General features: G+C 41.6%; 1 protein-coding gene and 1 long non-coding RNA gene across 3 annotated transcripts in view; both read right to left on the bottom strand.

The window, feature by feature from the left end:
• The window catches only part of LOC308582341, a 117,713-nt gene that overhangs the window by 12,464 nt on the left and 83,696 nt on the right, over nucleotides 1-21,553 (bottom strand). The gene's annotated exons all lie outside the window — the stretch shown is intronic.
• GCA (grancalcin) lies at nucleotides 1,344-17,598 on the bottom strand. Of its 2 annotated transcripts, none has more exons than XM_081183774.1 (8): nucleotides 17,417-17,598; nucleotides 15,165-15,341; nucleotides 9,432-9,501; nucleotides 8,303-8,346; nucleotides 7,304-7,451; nucleotides 6,091-6,204; nucleotides 5,211-5,269; nucleotides 1,344-3,314 (listed from the first exon to the last, which is right to left on the bottom strand). In XM_081183774.1, the coding sequence occupies exons 1-8, from the start codon at nucleotides 17,438-17,440 to the stop codon at nucleotides 3,288-3,290; spliced, it is 663 nt and encodes a 220-aa protein (XP_081039900.1). In that variant the 5' UTR covers nucleotides 17,441-17,598; the 3' UTR covers nucleotides 1,344-3,287. The 2 variants fall into 2 exon arrangements, with proteins under 2 accessions (XP_081039900.1, XP_081039901.1); XM_081183775.1 differs by lacking the exon at nucleotides 17,417-17,598 and adding an exon at nucleotides 14,286-14,387 and having other exon boundaries at nucleotides 15,165-15,303.

Genomic DNA, 21,553 nt, shown 5'->3' with positions numbered 1-21,553 from the left:
GTCCCAGGTTGGACAAACAGGGGGTTTAAGGGAGAGGCAGGTCTATTGCAAATGTAGCACTGCAAATTCAATCTACGCTCAGCCAATCCTAATTTCCCTGCCTTCTTGCAACCACTCCAGGAGGCAACACTGATGTCCATGCCCTCCTTTTAATCTCATTTCTAGTTTTCCTCCCACCTGCCTTTGATTCTGGCTGCACCTACTGTTGGTCTTCCTGCCTTCTGCCTCACTAGCCCCAATGGACACTAGCCACCTCTGGGGAGAGGGTATATCACTTGCCTTCAGTGGAGGGGTTCAGCCTCACTTATGCCAGTTATTACTTAAATGGTGAGTGGAGAACCAGTGAGCCTCACAGAGTCTGAACAGTGTCGCCTCACTGACTTGCATCCACCCTTGGGCTTCAGTAATTTTCAGACATCTCAACCAGGTCTCAAGACTCCTTTCTATGGGTCCATTTGTAGAAATTAAATTGGACACCACTAGCTAGCCTCCCCAATCTTCCAGCTATGTGTTTCAGGTCCAACTACCTCCCGCCATTAAGACAGACTCCAGGATAATGAAGATGTGCAGGCTTGCAAAGAGTTTGCTTTTATGTGTATCACCCAACTTTTCCTTTAGATCTTTTTTCAGCGGTATGCACAATGGGTGGTTATTCATTTGTGATCCTACATTATTTTGGGACACTCGGCAGTAGTTGCTGCATCTAATTATTTTTTGTTACATCAGTTATGACATGCAAAGAGTACAGACTGATCTTCCCAAGTCATCCCTCATAGAACTGGAAATATGCAGTGTATTTAGTCTCAGATAGATTCCTCTTAATCATTGAGGCAGCCTCACATATTTGCATGATCAAGGAAGTAGAAAATTTTGTGTGTAGAGAAAAATAGCACTGTGAGAAGTGTGTAACACAGGGATGCGGAATCTGTATCCTGTCAGCTGTTATTTGATACCAGTTTTCATGATCATTGCCCATACTGGCTGGGGCTGGTGGGAGTTGGGATATTCCTAGGATAATGCTACCCTTCTAGCAAACACTCATTTTTGAAAGACTGGAAACATGCATGAACTCCACCTGTGTATGTAGCAAGAGAGATTTAAAGGAGTTGTACTACAACTTTTTCTTTGAAATTGTACAGCTGGTCTCGCACACTTCAAAGTTAAGAATCTTCACAAAGTTATCTTCTCCCACCTACAACTGTCACCTACCATGCTGTGCTAATGCTTTCAACGAAATCCAAGTTTAAATAATAATAATAAAGATCTAGCATATCCTGCAACATTACTGTAGTGCTCAAGAACTGTATCATGTCAGATTTACACCGTCTTGGTATGAAAGAATATAAAGCGAGTTCCAAGTTTATTTCCAAACAATTGCCTGGAATGGCACTGAAAATAGTTACTACATTTGTACAGTTAGAACAGTATCCAGTTATTTCAGAATGTACGAAAATCGCTACGTAGCAGATTGCAAATAATCTACAACTATTACTCGACAATTGTGAACAGCAAAATATGCATACGAAGAGTGTCAATGATTTCAGAACTTTGATTTTAAACTGCCAATACGAGTTACAGGGACTGGATGATAACGCAAGATCCTTTTAGAAAAGAGTCCATTATACTAGTGAGATTCTATGGGTAGATGCTGCAAGACACAAACAACTGAAGTGTTAAATCCATACATTACTGATTCCATTCTAAAAACAATCTTTCTCAGCACAAGAATTTTTTTAAATCACAATAGGCAAACTGACCCTTAAAATGTTTAGCAGTGGCAGAATTAACCTGGATTTGTGCCTTGGCAGCTAAGTAATGTATCCTTGGCCAAGCAAATTGGTCTGAACATGCAGCTTTCATCATGCCATCAAACATGTCAAGAAATGGCAACAAGGCTGCACCACTGAATAGACCCTCTGGCTGTTTCCAGTGGGGCCTAAGAATACAGAGGGCTGTCCAATTCTGCCCTCTTCATCAGAGCTTGCTTGGTGCTCTTTGAAGCACAGAGGAAACAATATATTGTACATCTGTTGATGCCAGCTGCTGCAACTGCACAAAGCCCTATCCTAACCTTGACTTCCTCCCACCTACTACCTGGGGCAGCAGCACCTGCATAGCGGCTCACAAGGTTGGGCTGCAGATTCATCTCAACATATCTTGTAGACCCAAACGTTATCAAGCCCATTGATCAAAGCCTGGAAATGTTGCTATCCTAACTTGAAGTTTCACTACGCTCACAAATAATGAACAGATGCAAGATTTGGCTTGAATAGTAAAAGAAAAAGCACTGGTATGCATCCATTTACACGTTAAACTTGCAGAATAGTAGCTGCTAGAAAAAGAAAATGGCATCAATAAGCTGGCCTGGCTGAAATTATCACAACCATGCAAGAAGCTACTTCATACCAACAGCTTCCCAGGCAGTCAACATTGTCCTTGTTTCTGGTAGTAACTACAATGCACTGTATATGATGCACAGAGCTGGATTCTGTAATCAGTCTGCTCAGGCATTTGTTCACAAGTTTGTTCAAATAATATGGGGATTTTAGCTGAGAACAAGAAAGGGTCAATTAGGACTTTTTCTTTCACACATCTAAGAAAGAAGCCTCAAACATTTAAAGGAAAAAATGGGTGCTCTAGAGAGGCACACGAATTCTTCTGAGGATTACATCTTCAAGAGGATAAAAATAGTTAAACAAAAAGTTTTCAACTACCATTAAATATAATCTTCACTATGAACATGTTATACTAGTCTACGGTCAAATAAATCTACTGAACATCCCGAAGAAGAAATATGTTTTAAGTTTGTACTTGTGACAAATACTAATTCTTTTTTATTCCAGGCATTTATTATTTCATAGGCGTGTAGCACATGAAACAACAGAGGTTGTAGAACACTAGAATGCCAATTACAGCTAATCTTTATTGCAATTTAAGCCAGCAGGTATTGGGGGGAGTGCACTTTAAGATAAACTAAACCCTGTTTATAACCATTACATGAAATGTGATTGTTTCCTTTTATCAATCCTGAGAGCATAATCCCAAAATATAAAAAGTCTACCATCCATATGCATAAAGAATGGCACACTTCTAAGAATTACTGTAAAATGTGAACATTTGTTTATTGTCAAACTACACACTAAAAGTCAAATATATTTATACAGAAATGATGCATTAGCAGGCAGAAATGTGGAAAAATCAATGGCAGCTTCATTTTCACAGCATTTTCAGTTAGTTTTCTCAAAGTAGTTGAAATTATACATGGAATTTTCTTCCACAGTTGGCACTCAGATAGCCATGGTGCACTGCAAGAACTGAAAAACAAAAGCAATTGTAATATTAACTGCCAATTTAAAGAAAGGGATTTTTAAACTAGACAAAGAATGAGCATAGTGCAGTTTGGGATTTGTTCACTATATGCAGGTCAAGAAGTAAAATATATTGGGGCCAATTGTCAAAATCAGAGCAGAATTCTGCTCACAAAATGTTTCTGTTGAAGGAAGGGAGGAGGAGGAGGAAGCTTCACCCTATAAGTCCATTGTGCCTCCTGAAAATCTGCACAGGAGGATTGGTATTGTTGGCAATCAGCTCAGGGGGTTGTGGAGGGGTTCAGAAACATACTGTTTTCCTACTTTCATGAACAGTAGCCTCAAAAGCCCTTGTGTGAAAAAATTGAGTTTGCTGCTTACAGAAGTTCAACAGTGGATTCAAGCAAATATAAAAAGGTAAAAATGTGCCAGTCAAATAAAATTATTGACCAGAGAATCATAACTGAAGTTAGATATACTTTATTATCAAAACAGAGTCAAGTTTTTTACCGTATGCCAGCAACAGCAAAAACCACCAAACCCCAAAACACACAGATTATCACCATCCTACACAGTACTTTCAGTATTCAGTAACACCCAATGTGGCTCCTCATTACTTGAACAAAGAGTACTAATGCAACAAGAGTCGCAAAATTTGATAATGAAAATCATCTGCCCTAAAACTGTGATAAAGCATAGACATGCATCTGCTTAGTTTTAGATGCCTTGGCAGTCTGTTCCCTGTATATTTGTATCTTTGCAGGCTGAAAGCTACACATAGTGGTAGGGTTTGGCAATTGCAGCGAGTTCTGCTACTGTTGAGATGGAAATTGAAAGAACTGAATATGCAGTTCAAGGAATCTATTTGATCTATTCTTCCAACTGCTTTCCATGACAGTAGTAATAATCCAGGAAAATAAAGAACAACTGTGAATGAGTTACCTGCCTCAAACACTTATGTTTTCCCAGCTGAAGGACATGCCATAAACATCCCAAATCTGAGAAACAGTATTTAATGCACAAAGGACCAGTGTTTTGAATACAACGTGTGCACACACCTGCCTAATAACACATTAGTCAAGACTACTCTAACAGAGTGGGCTGGTTCAGATGACCATACTCCTTCAAAGAAGGAATAAAACAGGAACTCTTCAACTAATTTCCTATGAACCGTGGCTTCATATCCTGACTTGTTCCAAAGCAGTTACTCAGAGTTTCCTGGTTCAGACAAAATAGAGTTTTTGAATATTTAAATAGTTCACAGAATATTTCACTCACAAAAAGGAAGGAGCAAAAAAGTGACATGCATGGCCAAGAGACTCATTCATCTGTCTGCTTGGAAAATAGAGGTGGTCTTAATCCTAGAGCTGTGGATTCAAGCCCCAGGCTAGGTGAAAGATTCCTGCATTGGTTGGACTAGATGACCCTTGTGATCCCTTCCAACTCTATGATCCAATACCTAACCGCAGTCAAAATGAGGCCCATAACAACATTTGCAGTTACTATTTAAGATGCATTATTAGAACTGCATTGTTTTTGCAGATTTTCCAATGCAAGATTTATTGGAACTCCTGCTGTACTATTAGCATTCATACAAATAGTTTCCAAAGGCTGAACATCCCGGAGTACAGTATAACCAAACTGGCTAATCAAGATTTCAAGCACGACAGTTCAACTGAACTAAGGGTGTTGGGAGAAAAACACAGTGCCAAGACTTGTTTAATGCACAGGACACCACAGATGAGATTCTGAAAGAAGTTCAACACTATTCTGAGATTATTTCCCAAGAACAATCACTACTTTGAGAGTATTCGTTCTCCAGAAAAAAACACACCTGAAAATATTGCAGGTATATAATGAAAATTATAATTTGAACAACCAGTTATTAATTATGTTACTTACATCATCGTATACAAGATTCACAATGCCCTGTTGCATGCTGTCTCTTCTCCTAAAGAAATCTGTTAAAAGAAAGTAACATTTATATTGCAAGCATTCTGATGCACAGTCTGAAACTTGTTTGCATGCTCAAGTCTCACTGACTGGAACTGGGCCAAAATATTCTACCAAACACAAGATTATATCCTCCAAAAGCATCCTTTTCAATTGAGTCACAATAAATTCCACTAACTGACAAAGAAATCAGACAATTGTCTCAGGAATGTTCAGTCCTAATCAAGTCAACGGGATTATACAAGGCACACAATTTGGCCCCAGATGTTTCAAGTTTATGCCGTGCTTTGCAGCTACCTGAATATCATGCTCCCAGACCCAGCTGCTGAGTATTTTGTCACATTTACTGCATATTGTATTTCACAATGACCTGATTTTTAAGCTGAAAAAAGTAAGAGTGCAAGGAGTCCTTGGGTTGCATCAGATACTGCCTACAAAAGAGTGAATAGACTTCTGCTTGCATATTGGGACTTCCAATATGACACCTCCCTCTCCTCTTGCTTGCACACCCTCAAAATCCGTTCTGGAGGACTGTCAACCCTACAGAGCAGATTTTGGAGTGTGCAGGAGAAAGAGAAAGGGGAAGTGAGTGGAAGCCCACTTGCACATCATAGGGTTTCACCCCTTAAATTTAATCTCACTTCAGATTCTAATGCTGCATTACTTAGAGACATGCATCATTTTATTTGTATGCCACCTTTCCACAGTTCAAACCGTGCTCAAGGCAGCTGACAACACAGAAAAAATTACAGTTACAAATGTAACAAAAATAGTCATCAACTGGCATCAGATACAGAATTGTTACAAAAATAACTATAAAACACCTTACCCGTCAAAGCCCGAAGCTTCACGCAGCAAGCCACATAGTCATCAAAAAAGATTCTGCCATTCTTGCTGTAACGTTTTACAATAGCAATTAATGTCTGTGGGCTTAGCCTATAACCTAGACGAGGTCAAGGAGAAAAACATGTCAAGTTCAGAGCAAAAGGCTTAAACAAGCGTTTTTGTTAGCTTAATATTTTTAAACAGCTCCTAGCATTCACAGCCCTCTTTGAACTAAAACTCAAGAGGGGAACACAATACATGCACTCCAAGAATAAAGCAGGTGTTGAGTGAGGGAGCTGCATCTTTCCCTTCTAGGTACAGTGGGAAATTATATAATACTATGATATATTCCTTCTTTCCCAGACTAAGGGAAGGAAGGCAGGTCCATTGCTCTAAGGACTGTCTCACACATTCACTAGGGACCTGGATATGGATGTCAGGAGCAGAGATGGGCAAGTGAAAAAGAATTGCTTAACCTTCCTCCCAAAATGCTTTTCCTGCATTGTGTAAATATGGATTTAGAGCCCAAACTGTGAGAAGGGGACTGTAGAGGAAGCAATGGGCAAGGAAGAGAAGGAATAAGCACCTGGCTGATTCTAGACCACCACCCACCCCCATTTTGCAAAGACACGGGCTCCCAGAATCACATCTACAGCTGTAATGCTGGTCCCAAACCCTGAGTTCTCAGGCACATTGATCAGAATGGATTACTAGAAACTAAGAGGACTTCAAAGATGTCCTCCCAATCAATCTCCCTGTTCTCTAATAGGAAAGCCAGCAGCTTTTTCTACTGTGCTCACACTGGAACTATTGCCTTCTGTCATGTATGCCTGAGCAATTCAATCCTGCATTATTTGTGTACCCTGTAAGTAATCAATGAAGATTTTCAAAATCCTGGACAATTCAGACCAATGGTTGTTTTGTATGAAGATGCTTTGAGAAGAGAGCAGCAATACATGATTCAACTTCATCCTTTCAAATGTCAGACTCCTGTTCGCATACATCCTTTAATACTCTGCTCAGAGTTCATTTAAAGGCTTGCTCTTCTACCCATAGACTGAGCAAGTTATGACCAAGATTTATCTAGAGCCAATCACTAAAATACTGTATAATGTCCTGAATATATCATTTTTAAATACTCTTCCTAGCAACCCATTCTACTTTTACAGGGAAATAATTAGTTACTTGAAAACACATGTCTAGCCAACGTATCATACCCATAGCTACAATGACTTGAGTCAATTCATGAAGTTCCACAGTTCCGCTTCGGTCTTGATCTATCATCATGAAATTTTGTTTCCAAGCACTGAGAGCGCCCCAGAGTTCCTTAAATTCATTGTATCCCATTTTCCCAGTATTCTCTCTCTAATGTAATAGTTAAGAAAACAGACCATCTTGAAGAAAGTTGGTGAACAGAATTACATAAACCAGCATTAGATTTTTTGTTTTGAATACATATCTTCCAACTTCTTATTCAGGAGTTTGCTTAGAACACTTTAAGCTGCTGTTCTACGTTCAAGTTATCCGAGCAAGTGAAATTATTTCTTGTTTTTTGTTTATTTACACCCTGATCTACAGGATGCAAAGGGTCAAGAAGGAAAATCCTTAAAATATCAGTGTGTTCCAAAGCAGCACAAAACCAAGTACTGCCAACCTAGGTGGTATGAAATTCAGTTTATTTTAAGTGTAGTATGCTTTCCAAACTTATCTCTAATATTACAGGCTTTTTTGTTTGTTTGTTTTTAAAACCACACACATTACTTTAAGTTATTTCCTGTCACTTGGTACATAAATACCATTCAATACTCACTACTTTGTTGCTGTTGGTCACATTTGAGTTGGGATAGCCCAGTAACTAGCACATGCTGGCTAACACACTGAGCCTGTAGTTTAAACTGCAGTTCCCACTGCACAAAGCCAGCAGCTGTAGCTTAACCCCCAGAATCAGTGTCCAGAATTAGCTTTGCTGATGTATCCAGTTTCTGTTAACACAAAATATGGAGTGAAGGTTCTAAAGCATGTTTTTGAATGCTTAGCTGGCCCTACAAGCTCATCAATCTTAGTTTCTTTTCATCTTTCAAAACAAGATTGTTCCTAAACATATTCAGAATCCTGCATCCCGAAACCTTGGTCCTGTTGTATATTGAACCTGGGTCCAGCTGGTTTCATATGAAATGAAGTTTACAGTTATACTTAAAGACTTTTTCCAAGGATACATCCAACATTGATATCATAATTCTGCACGTCTCCAAGCTGAATGCTGAAATTACAAGTGAAAGATGCATTAATTCTAGATGGCATATATTGATTTCAGCTCTAATAACTATTGTTCAAACTATCACGACTAGCAACATAATGAAGTTTATAAAGACTAGCAATTCATGTACAGGTAATGGCTAGCAAAACAATGACTAATTTATATATAAAAAAGAGACAGACCTAATGAAAATGTATTCAGAATACTTTTCCTGTTTTAAAGGTTTTATACAACCTGTGTGAATTAGCATGAGAATGGAGGATACTATAAAATTTACATCAGAAAAGTAAAAGAAAAAACTATTCCTTGATAAAAACAATTCAAGTAGTATGCAAAGCATGCTATGAATTGAGTTCAAATTAGCAACTGAAAGAATTCAAAAATGAATATGCTTCCTTGATAGGCAGAAAGTGAGCAGAAGTATCCACAAGCAGGAATAAGTATTCCAAGTCGTCTGAACGATCAAATAAGCTATGACAATAGTTGAAGACATCAACGGCAGGAGGCAGAGCAAGAGGAACATCTGCCTTCTGAGCTCTTCGGATACACAGTCACACCTTCATGTATATCCAGGTCCACTATGTACTATGGAAATTCCAATCATCACATGCTATAGTTTGGATAAAATCATTCCTTACATTTTATTAAGCCATCTGCCACACTCATTGTTTGCTGCATTACACATGTTGCAGGGACATTAAATGCAATATTTATCACTCAAGGCATAACTGCCCAAACAAGTCATGTGGCTACAGATACAGAGAGGCAAACAGGACTTAAGCAAGTCAAGAGGGAAATGAAGAATAATCTTCCCTGACTTGAACCTGGCAGGCCAGAATTAAAATCTCCACTCAGCTGCGAATCTTCCTGGGAGACCTTGGACTGCTCACAGTCTCTCAGCCTAACCTACCTTGCACCACCTTGAGCACCTCGGAGAAAGGTGGAATATACATCTAATAACAAACTTAATGTTTTGCACTACATCTCCCACCAGCCCCAGCCAGTGCAGCACTGGCCAAGACAGACAGAAGAATGCAATAACTTCTTGGAGATTGAATTTAAGGTGTTCAGAAGCAACAAAGTCTTACGAGAGTAAGTTCCACTGATTCCAGACTGGGTTAGACATCTCTGTAGCTCCTCAGCATCCACTTCACCATCCTGTAAAATTAATGCATAACAAATTTGTGGTTCAAATATACCAACCTATCTGGTAATACAAAATCAAGCATGTGTGACTTTTATTTGTTAGCCAACTGTTCTACCTCAATTAAGAGAATTAGAATACTTCATGAAAATTACGCATCTAGAAATTTGCCAAACTAATTAAATAACTAAGCAGTAACTAACATTTCCTAATTTTTTTTAAAAAATGAAGCAGAACTTCCTCATGTCCTGCAGTGATTTATTGCAATAGCACAGCTTTTTCATATGAAGTTTTTTTGCTTGAATTTTTTCCCACAAGTGTTGAATCTATTTTAAAAGTTTCATGCGCAGCTTTGTAAATCACAAGGCGGATTATTTTAAAACCAACACAAGATGGCTTTTCCCCACCATTATCTACTTCCCTGCAGGTATACCCTATACCTATATGTTCATTGTTGTTTAACAGGTCAGCTCAAATCCAGCTGCGTACAAAAAAGGATCAAAAAGTTACCTTAAGTTTAGAAGATATCTACATGCAAGAATAGTATACATGAAAAACCCAGAAAATGAAATGAAAGACCATAAAGCAGCTCTTTGAACGGTTCTGAAGCTCTGTACTAATGCCAGTGAGCTACTTGTTTGATCAACTAAAGCTTATCACACAGAAGATTTGCTTACAATGACATGAAGCATTTCAACTACCATGGTACATCAATACATTATCCTACTAAGATGTCACACCTAACACGGCACAAAGAATCTTGTCTCCTAACATGCACTTAATGTAAATATTACTGTAAAATCATCCCCTCCCTTGGGATGATTTTTATAGCAATAAATAAAAATGAAAAGCTTAGTGTGTGAGCTTCTCCAATGAAAATGTAAAGGGGGACGTAAATTCAAAACCCACTTCATTTTCACCCCATGCAAACCCTATTATCCTAAAGTGACTGGGCTTCTTACAAGAAGTTTCCCAGAAGCATGTGTAAATGTATCTCTTGTTCTAACCTGAAAGGGATGATCTTCCTCCTGGCTAGGTCTAAGAAACTATTATACGCTGATCATGGGTTTCAGGAGAAAGAATATGAACTTGTGTTATTTAGCCACATTTAAACACTAAAGAGGTCAAACATCTCTAGTCAACTGTGGATCTATGTAGTCACATCCTAGAGATAATTGTCCAACATGACTATGCAATAGTGTGAAGGTACTTATACCATTTACCCACAAATACAAAATAATTTTCATTGGGTAAGCTCACAGGAAAGGATTGTTGGAATTTGATAGTAAATACATTTCTGAGTCTCACTGACTGACCACAATGCAACAACACTCAGAAATGACTTCACTGGCCTGCTTTTACCCACCCCTCCAAAAGTAATACCCATGTTACTGCAAGTTTCTACCTGATCAGTTCTTTTGAGTGTCAAGGCCCACGCTTCCATCACCCCACTGGTCCTGCTACATGGCAGATGACAGACTGTGCTTATTTGACTGGTACTTCAGGAGTGAATGTTTATTCCTCCTATAAAAAACTAAATTTACTAAAATATTACACTTGAGAATTAAGAAAAAAAATATGGAAGTCATCAATTAAGGTCCTACTTGGAGAAAATCAAAGCACGTAATTCCCCCCTTTTTTCATATATGTTACCCCATTTACATACAATTAATCTAAAGTAGTGGTTTTCAAACTATGTATTGGGGAACCCTTGAGTTCCTCAGAAGCTTATCAAGGGTTCTTCAACAAAAACAGTTATGGTGAAAAACTTCCCAGAAAGATGGCTTGTCAATACCTTTCCTGATCTCTCACAGCTACAGGGCTGTGTTCAGTACATTCTGGAGCACTCACAGAGCAATCTTAAGCATTTTACTCCAAAGCAATTTCCACTGCATTCAATGGACCTTACTCCTCTGTAAGGGTGTTCAGGATGCAAGGTCAGTTTCTGTGAAGCCAAAAAGCCTGGATCCTACTTAAGATAAATTCTGGAATGTGTATTACAGAATTCCTTTGCTCCACAGTAGGTACCTATGGTGTGCTTCACCAGGTAAGTCAACGTGGAAAGGGTTCCCTGAAGATACAAAGTTTGAAAACCACTTCTGTAAAGCTTTCAGCAATGAAAAGGTGGCGGTGCTTCATAATGTTCTTATTTCCAAAAGAGGAACTACACTTGAAACCAAAATGTATTTTTACCTGGAATCTACATTTAATTATGTGCTAGTCTAATACAGGTGTGCTGCTGAACTACAGCTCTCACCAGCCTCAGCAAGCATGGCCAATGCCCAGGGATGATGGGAATTGTAGTTCAGCAACATCTGGAAGGCCAAAGGTTCCCCACAGCTGCTCTAATATATACGTGGAGTTCCTACAGTTACAAGAGTTTCCCATTATCTTCAGTATTCTTTTTCATATTTATAGGCCGTTCCTTATGACTAGAACACAGTTGTACTATTGGGCAAGCCATTTTTTTAAAAAAACAACAACTCATTTCTTCAAAGACTTTCCTAGATTTCTATGGACTCACCAACTCTCAGCACAATGAACCCCCATCCTGCCTGCCATTAATCAAGACCTTGCTGCCTTAACTACTTCAAATGTAAACGGGGGCCTGAATCCAGTGATGCACCCACAAGACTTCAGTATTGTTTAGAAAACTTTATAGAAGGGCTGGAAATTGTTACATTAAAATTATTCGACTTAATTAAAAAATTGAAAGCTACTTTATATATTGGCCACTTTTCTAGACTTCATAGTCATGGCTTACCTTAAGCCATTTCCTCATACAGTATTTCTGGTGAAGTCATTCAACAACTCACCCACACAGTGTCTAGTGCTAGGTTCTCAATGTGACACCCATGACCACCATGGTGTCCTCATGGTGCTTACTAAACTCATTTGGGGGAGTTCAGAGTGTCACAAGTTTTAGACTTCCAAATGTGTTCCTAGGCTCAAGGCGTCTAGCTAGGGATCCCAGGGCTAGTGTTTCAAAGCAGTAGCTGCCAGAGTGAAGCACACTAGTTCTGCTTTGAACTTAACAGTGTTTCTGGTTCTCCAGAAGAATAAAAACAGGAGGCAAATACCAGATTTTGTTAATTACCTTCCTTTCTCCTTTTCTGGTTTCAGTAACGTCTGCCTTACAACCTGAGGTGGCAAGGAGCCACTGTCCCTGTGCACAAAGGAAGACCACCTATCTCACCATCACTTACTAGTGCTACCCCAGAACACACTGCTGCATTCCCCAATCTAGGAACTAGGGTAGTCGGGAAATTTTCTCTTTCTCTGCTAGACGAAAAGAAAGCCCTAAGTTTCCATCCTGCTCATCCTACTCTCTCTCCTCCTACAGTCCACTTCAGGTACAATCCTCTATCAACTTTCCACTGCTTAGACTAGCTTCAGAAAAGCATACTCAAAATTCACACATGCTCATTTAAATAAGTATCAGAGTTCTAACAACTAGCTTAAAATCCCCTCATCTATCAGCTTGTCCCAATGACCAGAGGTAAAAGAGCATGAATTTGGCCAGAAGCATTTGTTTTCCCAGCAACTATGCAAACAAAACATAACAAATAAGGTTCTACCTTCTGACCTAGTTCACATCTTGCATTAAGTAATTATTAAAATAAAATATAATCTGCTGTGAATGAGAAGCATGCTGCTGCACGCTGCTGGAATCACAAGTGTTTCACTCCTTCCCTTCTTCTGCCAACAAGCAAACCACGGAATGGTTTGCCATGTTGTCCAAACTCAGGCTACTGCTTGTTTCCAAACCATGAGCCTACAATTGGCTAACACGACAAATCAGACCATGCCTTGTTTTCTAGACAGCACCCAGTAGCAGTCAGTGAGGAGCACAGTGTCTGCAATTTCAACAGTGTGCAATGTGGTGCGAAACCATGCCTAAGTGTGGTCTCCCAATATCTCCATTCAAAAGTGCTTCCCTTTCATGCTATGCAGTAGTTAAAGAACTACTGGGTTGTTTTAGACCGAGATTAAATGATACTAAAATAGTACCAAAATATTCATTACTCATTCATTACATGCAGTGATCAGTTACTCCCACCCAAGACCACTTTTGTGGATTAGGAGTGCCATCTAGAGAAGGCAATTGCTACATCAGATGGCATGTGATTATTCTCAGCATTTCTCTGTTAGCTCATTAGTTCTACAAAAGGAGCACTATATATAATCAAATGGATCTATGCACACCAAAGCCATGAATGCCTTACTTTAAAAAGTCATGTGTGGTGTGAATAACACTAGGTTATCTCCAGTGGTGTCCATGCATGAATGAGAAGGGCCTGAAGTCATACAACAGGAGTTTACCTTCTTTCCTATCTCGCTCAGCCTCTCATGTTGTCCCCAAAATCTTATCCATAGGGTCGGAGAACTTTCTGGACCAGATTTGTGGGGATGGAAGGATGAGGAAAGAAAGGAGAGCTTGTGCAATGTTGCCTGCTTATTCTTATTATTATTCTTATTATTATTATTATTATTATTCCATCCAAGGTCCTTGTTGATCATTAAAATACAGTTGTTTTAATATGCTGGCTCTTTGCAGCCATCACTTGCAATGTGAAGAGTGGGCCATTGGACCTGGCTTAACCACACTAGCACCAAAATCTGAAATGGTTCCCCTGGTATGAAGACGACAATCACAAATGAAAGTTGTGCCTTCCCTAAAATGTCTTACTGAAATGCTAACATGTAGGATGTAACATGTAACAACTTGAAACCTTGCTTGGTAAAGACTGTAGAAATTAAAATGCCAAGGGGAGAAAAATCTAAAGGAGCTACTCACCTGGAACTGGAGTTCTTCATGAATATTGCCTTTGCAGATCCACACTCTTGAGAGAATGCATATTGGCATCACAAGTCCCAAAACGCTCTAGAGACCAATGACCTGTGGGGCCATGCATACGCCCTTTCGTGAATCTTTACTATAACCTTTTTTTTTAACCAGTCCTTTTGCCCAGATTACACTGGTGCTACTCTATAAAATACCTAGCCACATACAATGTATATGACTCTTCCAACCCAGAAGCCTGCTTCAGACTCAAATTTTAAAAGTGCTCACTGAATTATTACTTCATTAATAACTATACAAAACTCTATATAATCCTCTCAGCATTGAAAAGGGAGCACCAAGGCAGTTACAAACAGCCTCCCCATCCTTATGACATATAATCCTGGAAATAAAATTATCTGCTCAGTGATTTGCAGCCAAGGAGCTAAAGTATCATATTTAAGAGTCCCCACATTCTTAGAAAGAGAACCTTTTGTTTCAAAGGCTAGGCAGTATGTATTAAAGTTGCAGACAAGACAGTTTTTGAGATGATACAATGTTTTTGAGATGATAAAAGAAAACTTAATATCTAAATCTATAAGTAAGAGCCAAATTTACACATGTAGTTGACTGACCAGGTGGGAAAAGAATGTGACTAAGGAGCTTGGCCAGTTTTCAACAATATCACAATCCCCTAAAAAAGAAATAAAACTATCTAATGCCCATCTTCAATTTACAATGTTTTCAAGCTGCAAATCACTGACAGATCTTTACAGATGTTACTGTTAACATGTTAGCAAACAAACTCCTGAGGACTAGTCTATGCCTTACACTACAATCAAAACATAAGAGCCCTCTTTCAAAACTTTAAGATAGTAACTTGAACTAACATACCTGTCCAGCAATAGCACTGAAAAATGTCCACAAGGGATCAGCAGCAGCAGCTGCAGCATAGGCACCAGAATAAACAGAATAGCCAGGAGATCCACCATGGGCCACACTTTGCACTCCTCCAGGAACTGGCTGACCCATTGCCATTTGCATTGGCACCTGCCCACGGTAAGCTCCATACTTTTGAGGAAGAGGAAAAGAAGAACATACATATTTCACTATATTTGCCAGCTCATCACAAACATCTATTGTCTATAACAGATTATTTTCACTGAATTGAAATGCCTCACAAACTCAAGGAGTGTATGTGCACTACATTTCTAATATCACTACATCTTACTATGATAACGTTTACACTTATAGAAACAGATAGTTTTCTTGGCCACTAATTTGGGATTCACTACTGTAAGGGTATGGTGGCACAGGAGGCATGGTACTCTGGCAGTACAGAAAGGGCAGTTCAACAAAGTAACATCATAACAGAAGCAAACCAGATAAGGAGTACCAGAAAGTAGTGCTGGAATCTGAGTTTCCCCAATAGTGTTTGCAAAATTGCACCAGCAAAGAAAAAGTTAGCTAGTTCAGCTACTTTTGCAGTGGTGATGCAAGCTACTTCAACTAAGTACACTGTACCTAGCCAAATGAGGAAAAATATGACTACTTACAAATACAAAGTAGTCCAAAGCACACCAGTGCTTAGTATTTTGTTTCAACTAGTTTCCTGCAACTGAAGGAATTCCAGCACCACTATAAACTGACTATTTTTATTTGTGCAGTAAACCAGGAAGCAGACTACTATCATCAACGCTTCTTATTCTAGGGGTTGGGGAAGTAGGAGGTTTAGCATTACATACCAGGAAAACACTCTTAGGGAGGAAAGGTAAGCTTTTTTTCTGAATGTCATCAAAAAAGTTCTTGAATACCATTCCCAAACAGACCTGGCAAGTATTTGACTACTGCCAACCACAAGGCTGGTCTGCAAGTTTTAATTTTTGAGTAGAAAAAAACAGTTCTACTTAGAAATTTATATATACCAAATTCACTTGGATGCAATAAAACAATTACTTTGACTCAATTTGAGTTAAAAGTTTAAGCCTAGACTTCTAGCCACACATACATATATATTAATGGGGTAGCAAAGAGGTGCTTGAGATTTCACCTGATCTTCCCTCCAGATCAAAGGGGAGGAGAGAAGTCCAGGAGATTTTTTGAAATCTTGTTTTTATTATGTATGTTGGATATGTGATTGGAAAACTTTAATTTGAAAAAGCAAATAAATTTATATATAAAAAAGGAGATTTCACCTGCTTTTAGTCAAAAGGCAAAGAAATTTCCAATTCTCTCAAAGCAAGATCGGATGGGTTGCTATTCATCCATTCTTACAACCTTTAACTTGCCTGACATTTTAAAAATCAATTCAGCCTGTAGTCATGGCCTTATTTACCTGGGATGCAGAGCAGTGACAAAAGACAAATTATCCTTCCCTGCAAACAACCACCCCCCCCCCAGGGCCCAGTGTCCCACATTAGATAGCTTAAAATCAGCAAAGACTGCGACAGCTGAAATGATTTCCCCAGGCACCACCCGCTGTCTTCCTACACCTACGGCAGTGCATTTTCAGCGCTTTTAACCAAGGGACCTAAAAACACCAGTGCTGCTCTAACAGATCACCCAGTTTCTAGAAGCACGGCCTAAGCACTCAAAAAAATCTCCTTGCTGTGCCTTTAAGCGGTGGCTCCACAACCATGAATTAAGTATTCAAATTTAATAGGGATGGCAAGCGGTACGTCATCCACAAGGCAGAGGCTGGGCCTGTTATGAAGAGAAAGAAAGGGAGAGGTGGTGTTTTTTTCCCCCCCTCCTCCTCTTTTCTTTTTTAAAATGGCAACCCTTTAGCTCGCTCGATGTGTCAGAGTCAGGCACGCCTTCCATTTCCTCCCGCTGTAAGAGAACAGAGTCCTCCCTCTCTCCCTCGCCTCTTAATGGCTTCTCCGCCAACTATCGGGAGGGGGGGGGGGCGCTCGGCGGAAGGAGACCAATTTCGGGAAGGCCTTAAAAAGAAGGGCCTGGAGCCTGAAGGGCCGGCCGGGGCTCCCTCGGCTCTGACCCCAGCCGGGAGGACGAGCAAGGAGAGACTGACAGCCGCGCCGCCAGAGAAAAGGGCCCGGCCGGGTGGGTGGGTGGGTGGGGGAGAGAGGGAGGGACGGACAGACCGACAGACAGGCCTTCCCTCCAATCACGCCCTTTCTACTCACCGCTCCGAACCCTGGGTACGTCATGTCGACGTTTATGAGAGGGAAAAAACCGTTGAGAGCGGGGTGGGGGAGGGGGTGCCGTTTCCCGGGTTCGCAGCTCGGCCGGACTCGAATCTACCACGACAGCCGCTCCGCTATCTCGCCAGCTCTTGCCGCGGTGGCTTCCTCCTCCTTCTTCCTGAAGTCGTCGTACGGAGAAGCGGAAGTTCCTTCGCGGCGCTCGCTCGCTCGCCCGCCCGCCCTCTGGGCCGCTGCTTTGGGCTTTTGACTGGCTGAAGCTTCGCCCCGCCCTCCGCTCGCGATAGGCCTCCGAGCTGAGGAGGAAGGGCGGAAGAGTGAAATGGGCCGCGGAGTTCGGGTGTCTGCGTGAGGGAAGGCAGGTTCGGAGAAAGACGGGCGTCCGTGACGTCTGAACCGGAAGTAGAGGGGCGGGGTGAAGATCAGGCCATTGTTTTGCACCACTCTGACAGGCATATGAAACTCTTCCGCCTTGGAGGCCGCTAGACGGGCCACAGAGACAAAAAAAGTTAGGGAGTAGTGCATCCCGTTGCCTAGATAGAGCACTTCTGGGTCTTCGCCATTAAAATCCGAAAAGAGAGTTTGCTGAGGGGCGGGGGGGGGGGGATAGGGAGCATCAAGGGAATTTTCCAATATGGTTTTTTTACTTATTTTTTTATGCTTTGTCGTTGTCTTTCTGGGTATGATTTGCAAGTATTTTCTTTTCTTTTTTAGATGAATGTCTATTTTTGCCTGTGTATTGTTTGTTTCCAGGTGTGATATTTTTGGGGGGAGGGAGGCAGGGAGTGTTTCTGAGCATCATTCATTTTTTCTGTGTGTGAAATAATAGGTATTTTATGGTGCCCGTCCCCCCACCCCAGTTTCTCAGATTTCCAAATGTGCTCCCAGGCCCTGAAAAAAAGTTAAGAGACTCTATTTTATAATTCTGTAAACTACCCGGATGGCTTTTTGTTGAAGGCGGCATGGAAATTTTGTAAATAAACAACCAAACAGTAAGTCCAAACAGGCATAAAATACACAACAGATACAGTGTGGCAATTCAGTGGGGGGAAAACAAAACTGTTTTTTGCTTCAAACTATTTGCGTCTGTGTGTCACAAGCAAACTTGGGGCAATGCAAATGAGTTTGCTAAAACCTGTATGATCAAAATGTATTTAATTAGCAAATTGTGGTTTCCACATTTCACGTGGGGGGACTGAGTAGCTAATGGCTTGCTATAGCTCTTTAAAAAAAGATTTAAGAACTATTCTCTTTATGGGCAAAATACCATGTCACCCACAGTAATACATCACAGGCCATATTTCTTCAAGATGCAGGCAGATAGAAGTGTGTGTGTGAGTGTGAGTGTGTGTGTGTGTGTGTGTGTGTGTGTGAAGTTATCTTGCAGACAATATCCATGTGTCTAAATCAGTGTTTCCCAACCTTTTTTGGGCAAAGGCACACTTGTTTCATGAAAAAAATCTCGAGGCACACCACCATTACAGCCCCGTGACGTCAGTGCGCAGCGTCACGCCGGGAGGGACATGAATTGCTAGCAAATTACATAATCACCTCCTTGAGGGCTGGCTCATCTTCTCCGAAGGCAGAACCCCATTAATTAACAGCACAGACTCACACCATAGCCAAGACGAGGGGGGAAAACCTCAGTCATGCACTGTCATGCACATGTGGGGGCTAAATGAGGACGAAGACCGGGCAGAGAGCAGGGTTCAAATCACCCCACCTGGCCAGGACAATCCCTGGGTGCTCCCTTGCGCCACTCGCCTGACCCACCTCGCAGGGCTGTTGTTGCGAGGATAACACGGGGAGAACCACGCGCGCCCCCGGGAGCTCCTTGGAGGAGAAAGCGGGCGATGAATGCAATGCACGAAATATATGAGAGGCGACCAGGTTTTGCAGGTGAGGGGCCCCCGCCAGCCTCCGCTTCCAACACCCGGCGCAACGACGCCGAAGTTTCCCCCCGGGCTCGGCTCGGGGAGCAGCGCTGCTCCCCCCCGGCTCTCTCTGCCGCCCTCTGGGGACCCCCCTCACCTGCCATGTCCGGAGCGCCGGTGGAAGTTGCATGCATGCATGCAGGGCGCCGCGTTGCCATTGCATTGCACTGCACTCCATGCAACGCCTGCACGCATGCATTGCCTTGCACGCCCGCCAAGGGGTCTCCCCGCGGTCCGATGCGTCCCCTCCGGCGCGGATGCAGCATTGCAAAAATAAAAAAACCCCGACGCAGCCCTACCTGGGGGGCAGCCTCCGCCTCCGCCGCTCCGCCTCTGCGGGGATCCCTGGGCTCCATCCTGCCGCCCGATCTCCGTGGGGGCGCAGGCAGGCTGCGCGGGGTCTGCGCGGAAGAGCCCCTGCCCGCCCGGCCGCCGCCGCCGCGCTCATTCCATGACCGGGAGAAGAGTGCTTCAAACAAAACGCCTGGCCCGCCAGGCCACGCTGGGAAACGTAGTTCGCGCACCCCGCGCAGGCGCGGAGCCCAAGGGCGAGGGGACTACGGATCCCGGCAGCCCCCGCACCGGGGACGGAGGACGGAGGGGGAGAGGCCGGGTGCAGGGATGGAGGGATGGGTGGGCGAGCGAGTGAGTGAGTGGCAGCCGCCAAGCCTTGGCCGAGAGCCAGGAAGGGCCTCCCCGGAGGAGGAGGAGGGAGGCGCAGAGCGGGAGGGAGGGAGGGAACCCCAGGGGTCATCTAGTGACGGCGCCCCAATCGAAAATTTGACTTAAAAAAAAAAATCTTTCGAATTTTTTAATTTTCCCGCGGCACACCAGGCAACATCTCGCGGCACACTAGTGTGCCGCGGAACAGTGGTTGGGAAACACTGGTCTAAATATCCCCCCCCTCCTTCTCCTATGAAATGCAGTTTGTTGCAAACTTACAATGCCTCGCCCCTGGGTATTCGTGACAAGGAAAGAAGCAGCAGATCCCAAACCAAGGCAAGCAGGCTCACAGATGACTGGTCAGCATGGGAAAGAAAGCTGGCAGGAATCTCTGTGTGCTTTGGTGCTCCAGTAGTGCTCACAAAAATGGTATTTATCAGTGGAAGTATTGTAGCATCATATTATTATTATTATTAAATTTTAATTAATAATAAAAATAGTATTATAACAATTTAAAATAAGTATTATAAGAACACAATAGATTAATAATAATAAAAACAATATTATAAGAACAGATTAAAAACTAACAATAAAACTTTTTTTATCCTACTTACTTGATTCTCCATAGAAATGGTAAACCTGGATTAAATGGGAAAATAATTTTGATGAGGGCAACATTGTGTAGAAGCTGTGCAATTTTACATCCATGAGCAGCACTGAGTCCACAGCAATGTAGAAGCATCCTGTTCACTTCACACAAAGATCAAATGCCACCAGATCTTTTTGTCTCTCTTTTTTTTAATGGGGTAGCTTTATTGAAGTACTTATAAATCTCACTTTCATATTAAATATCACAAGGTGGTATGCAACCAGAAAACCCAATACTGCAATAAAAACAATAAGAATGTCAAGCACATCGGTAAGGCCAACTGAGCAAAGAATCTCAGGTTTGAAAAGGCCTGTCCGAATAACAGTTTTTGACAAATTTAAGAAAACAATCAGGTAGGACTTCTGCCAAACCTCTATTGGTAAGCAGTTCCACAGACCAGGGACTGCCACATCAAAGCTCAGTCCCTGGTAAAAGGCTAACTGAATGCCAAGGACCATGTGGGACCCAGGGCCCCATCAGAAGATGTCAGCAATAGGAGGCTGAGCTTTAGAAATTAGCAAGTCCTTCAGGTACTAAGGGCCAAAGATAGTAAGTGTTCTAGATTGTACCTCTTTCAATGTAGAGCACCAAGGTGGTTTATTTGCTCTTCTCAAATATGCCTTTCAGAGCAGGCCATGGTCACTGCATTATGTAAACATTTCATATTAGGAAATATTAGGCAACTTTCACTTCACATTATGAAAGGAAACTGATAGCTGCATTGTTGATGACCTTTTATTTTAGATGGTATGTATGCAAACATGATGCAATAGCTAGAAATAAAGCATAGAAATGTTATTGGCACTGCTTTCATCATGTCTGTTTGGTTCCATTTCAGAATCTCTCTATTGGCATTTCCTCCTTAATTTCAAT

This window comes from Podarcis bocagei, assembly GCF_964188305.1.
Source record: "Podarcis bocagei genome assembly, chromosome: 1".
Classification (NCBI taxonomy): Eukaryota; Metazoa; Chordata; class Lepidosauria; order Squamata; family Lacertidae; genus Podarcis; species Podarcis bocagei.
Note: the sequence above shows the minus strand (reverse complement) of the source record. Positions and strands in the feature narration are given on the sequence as shown.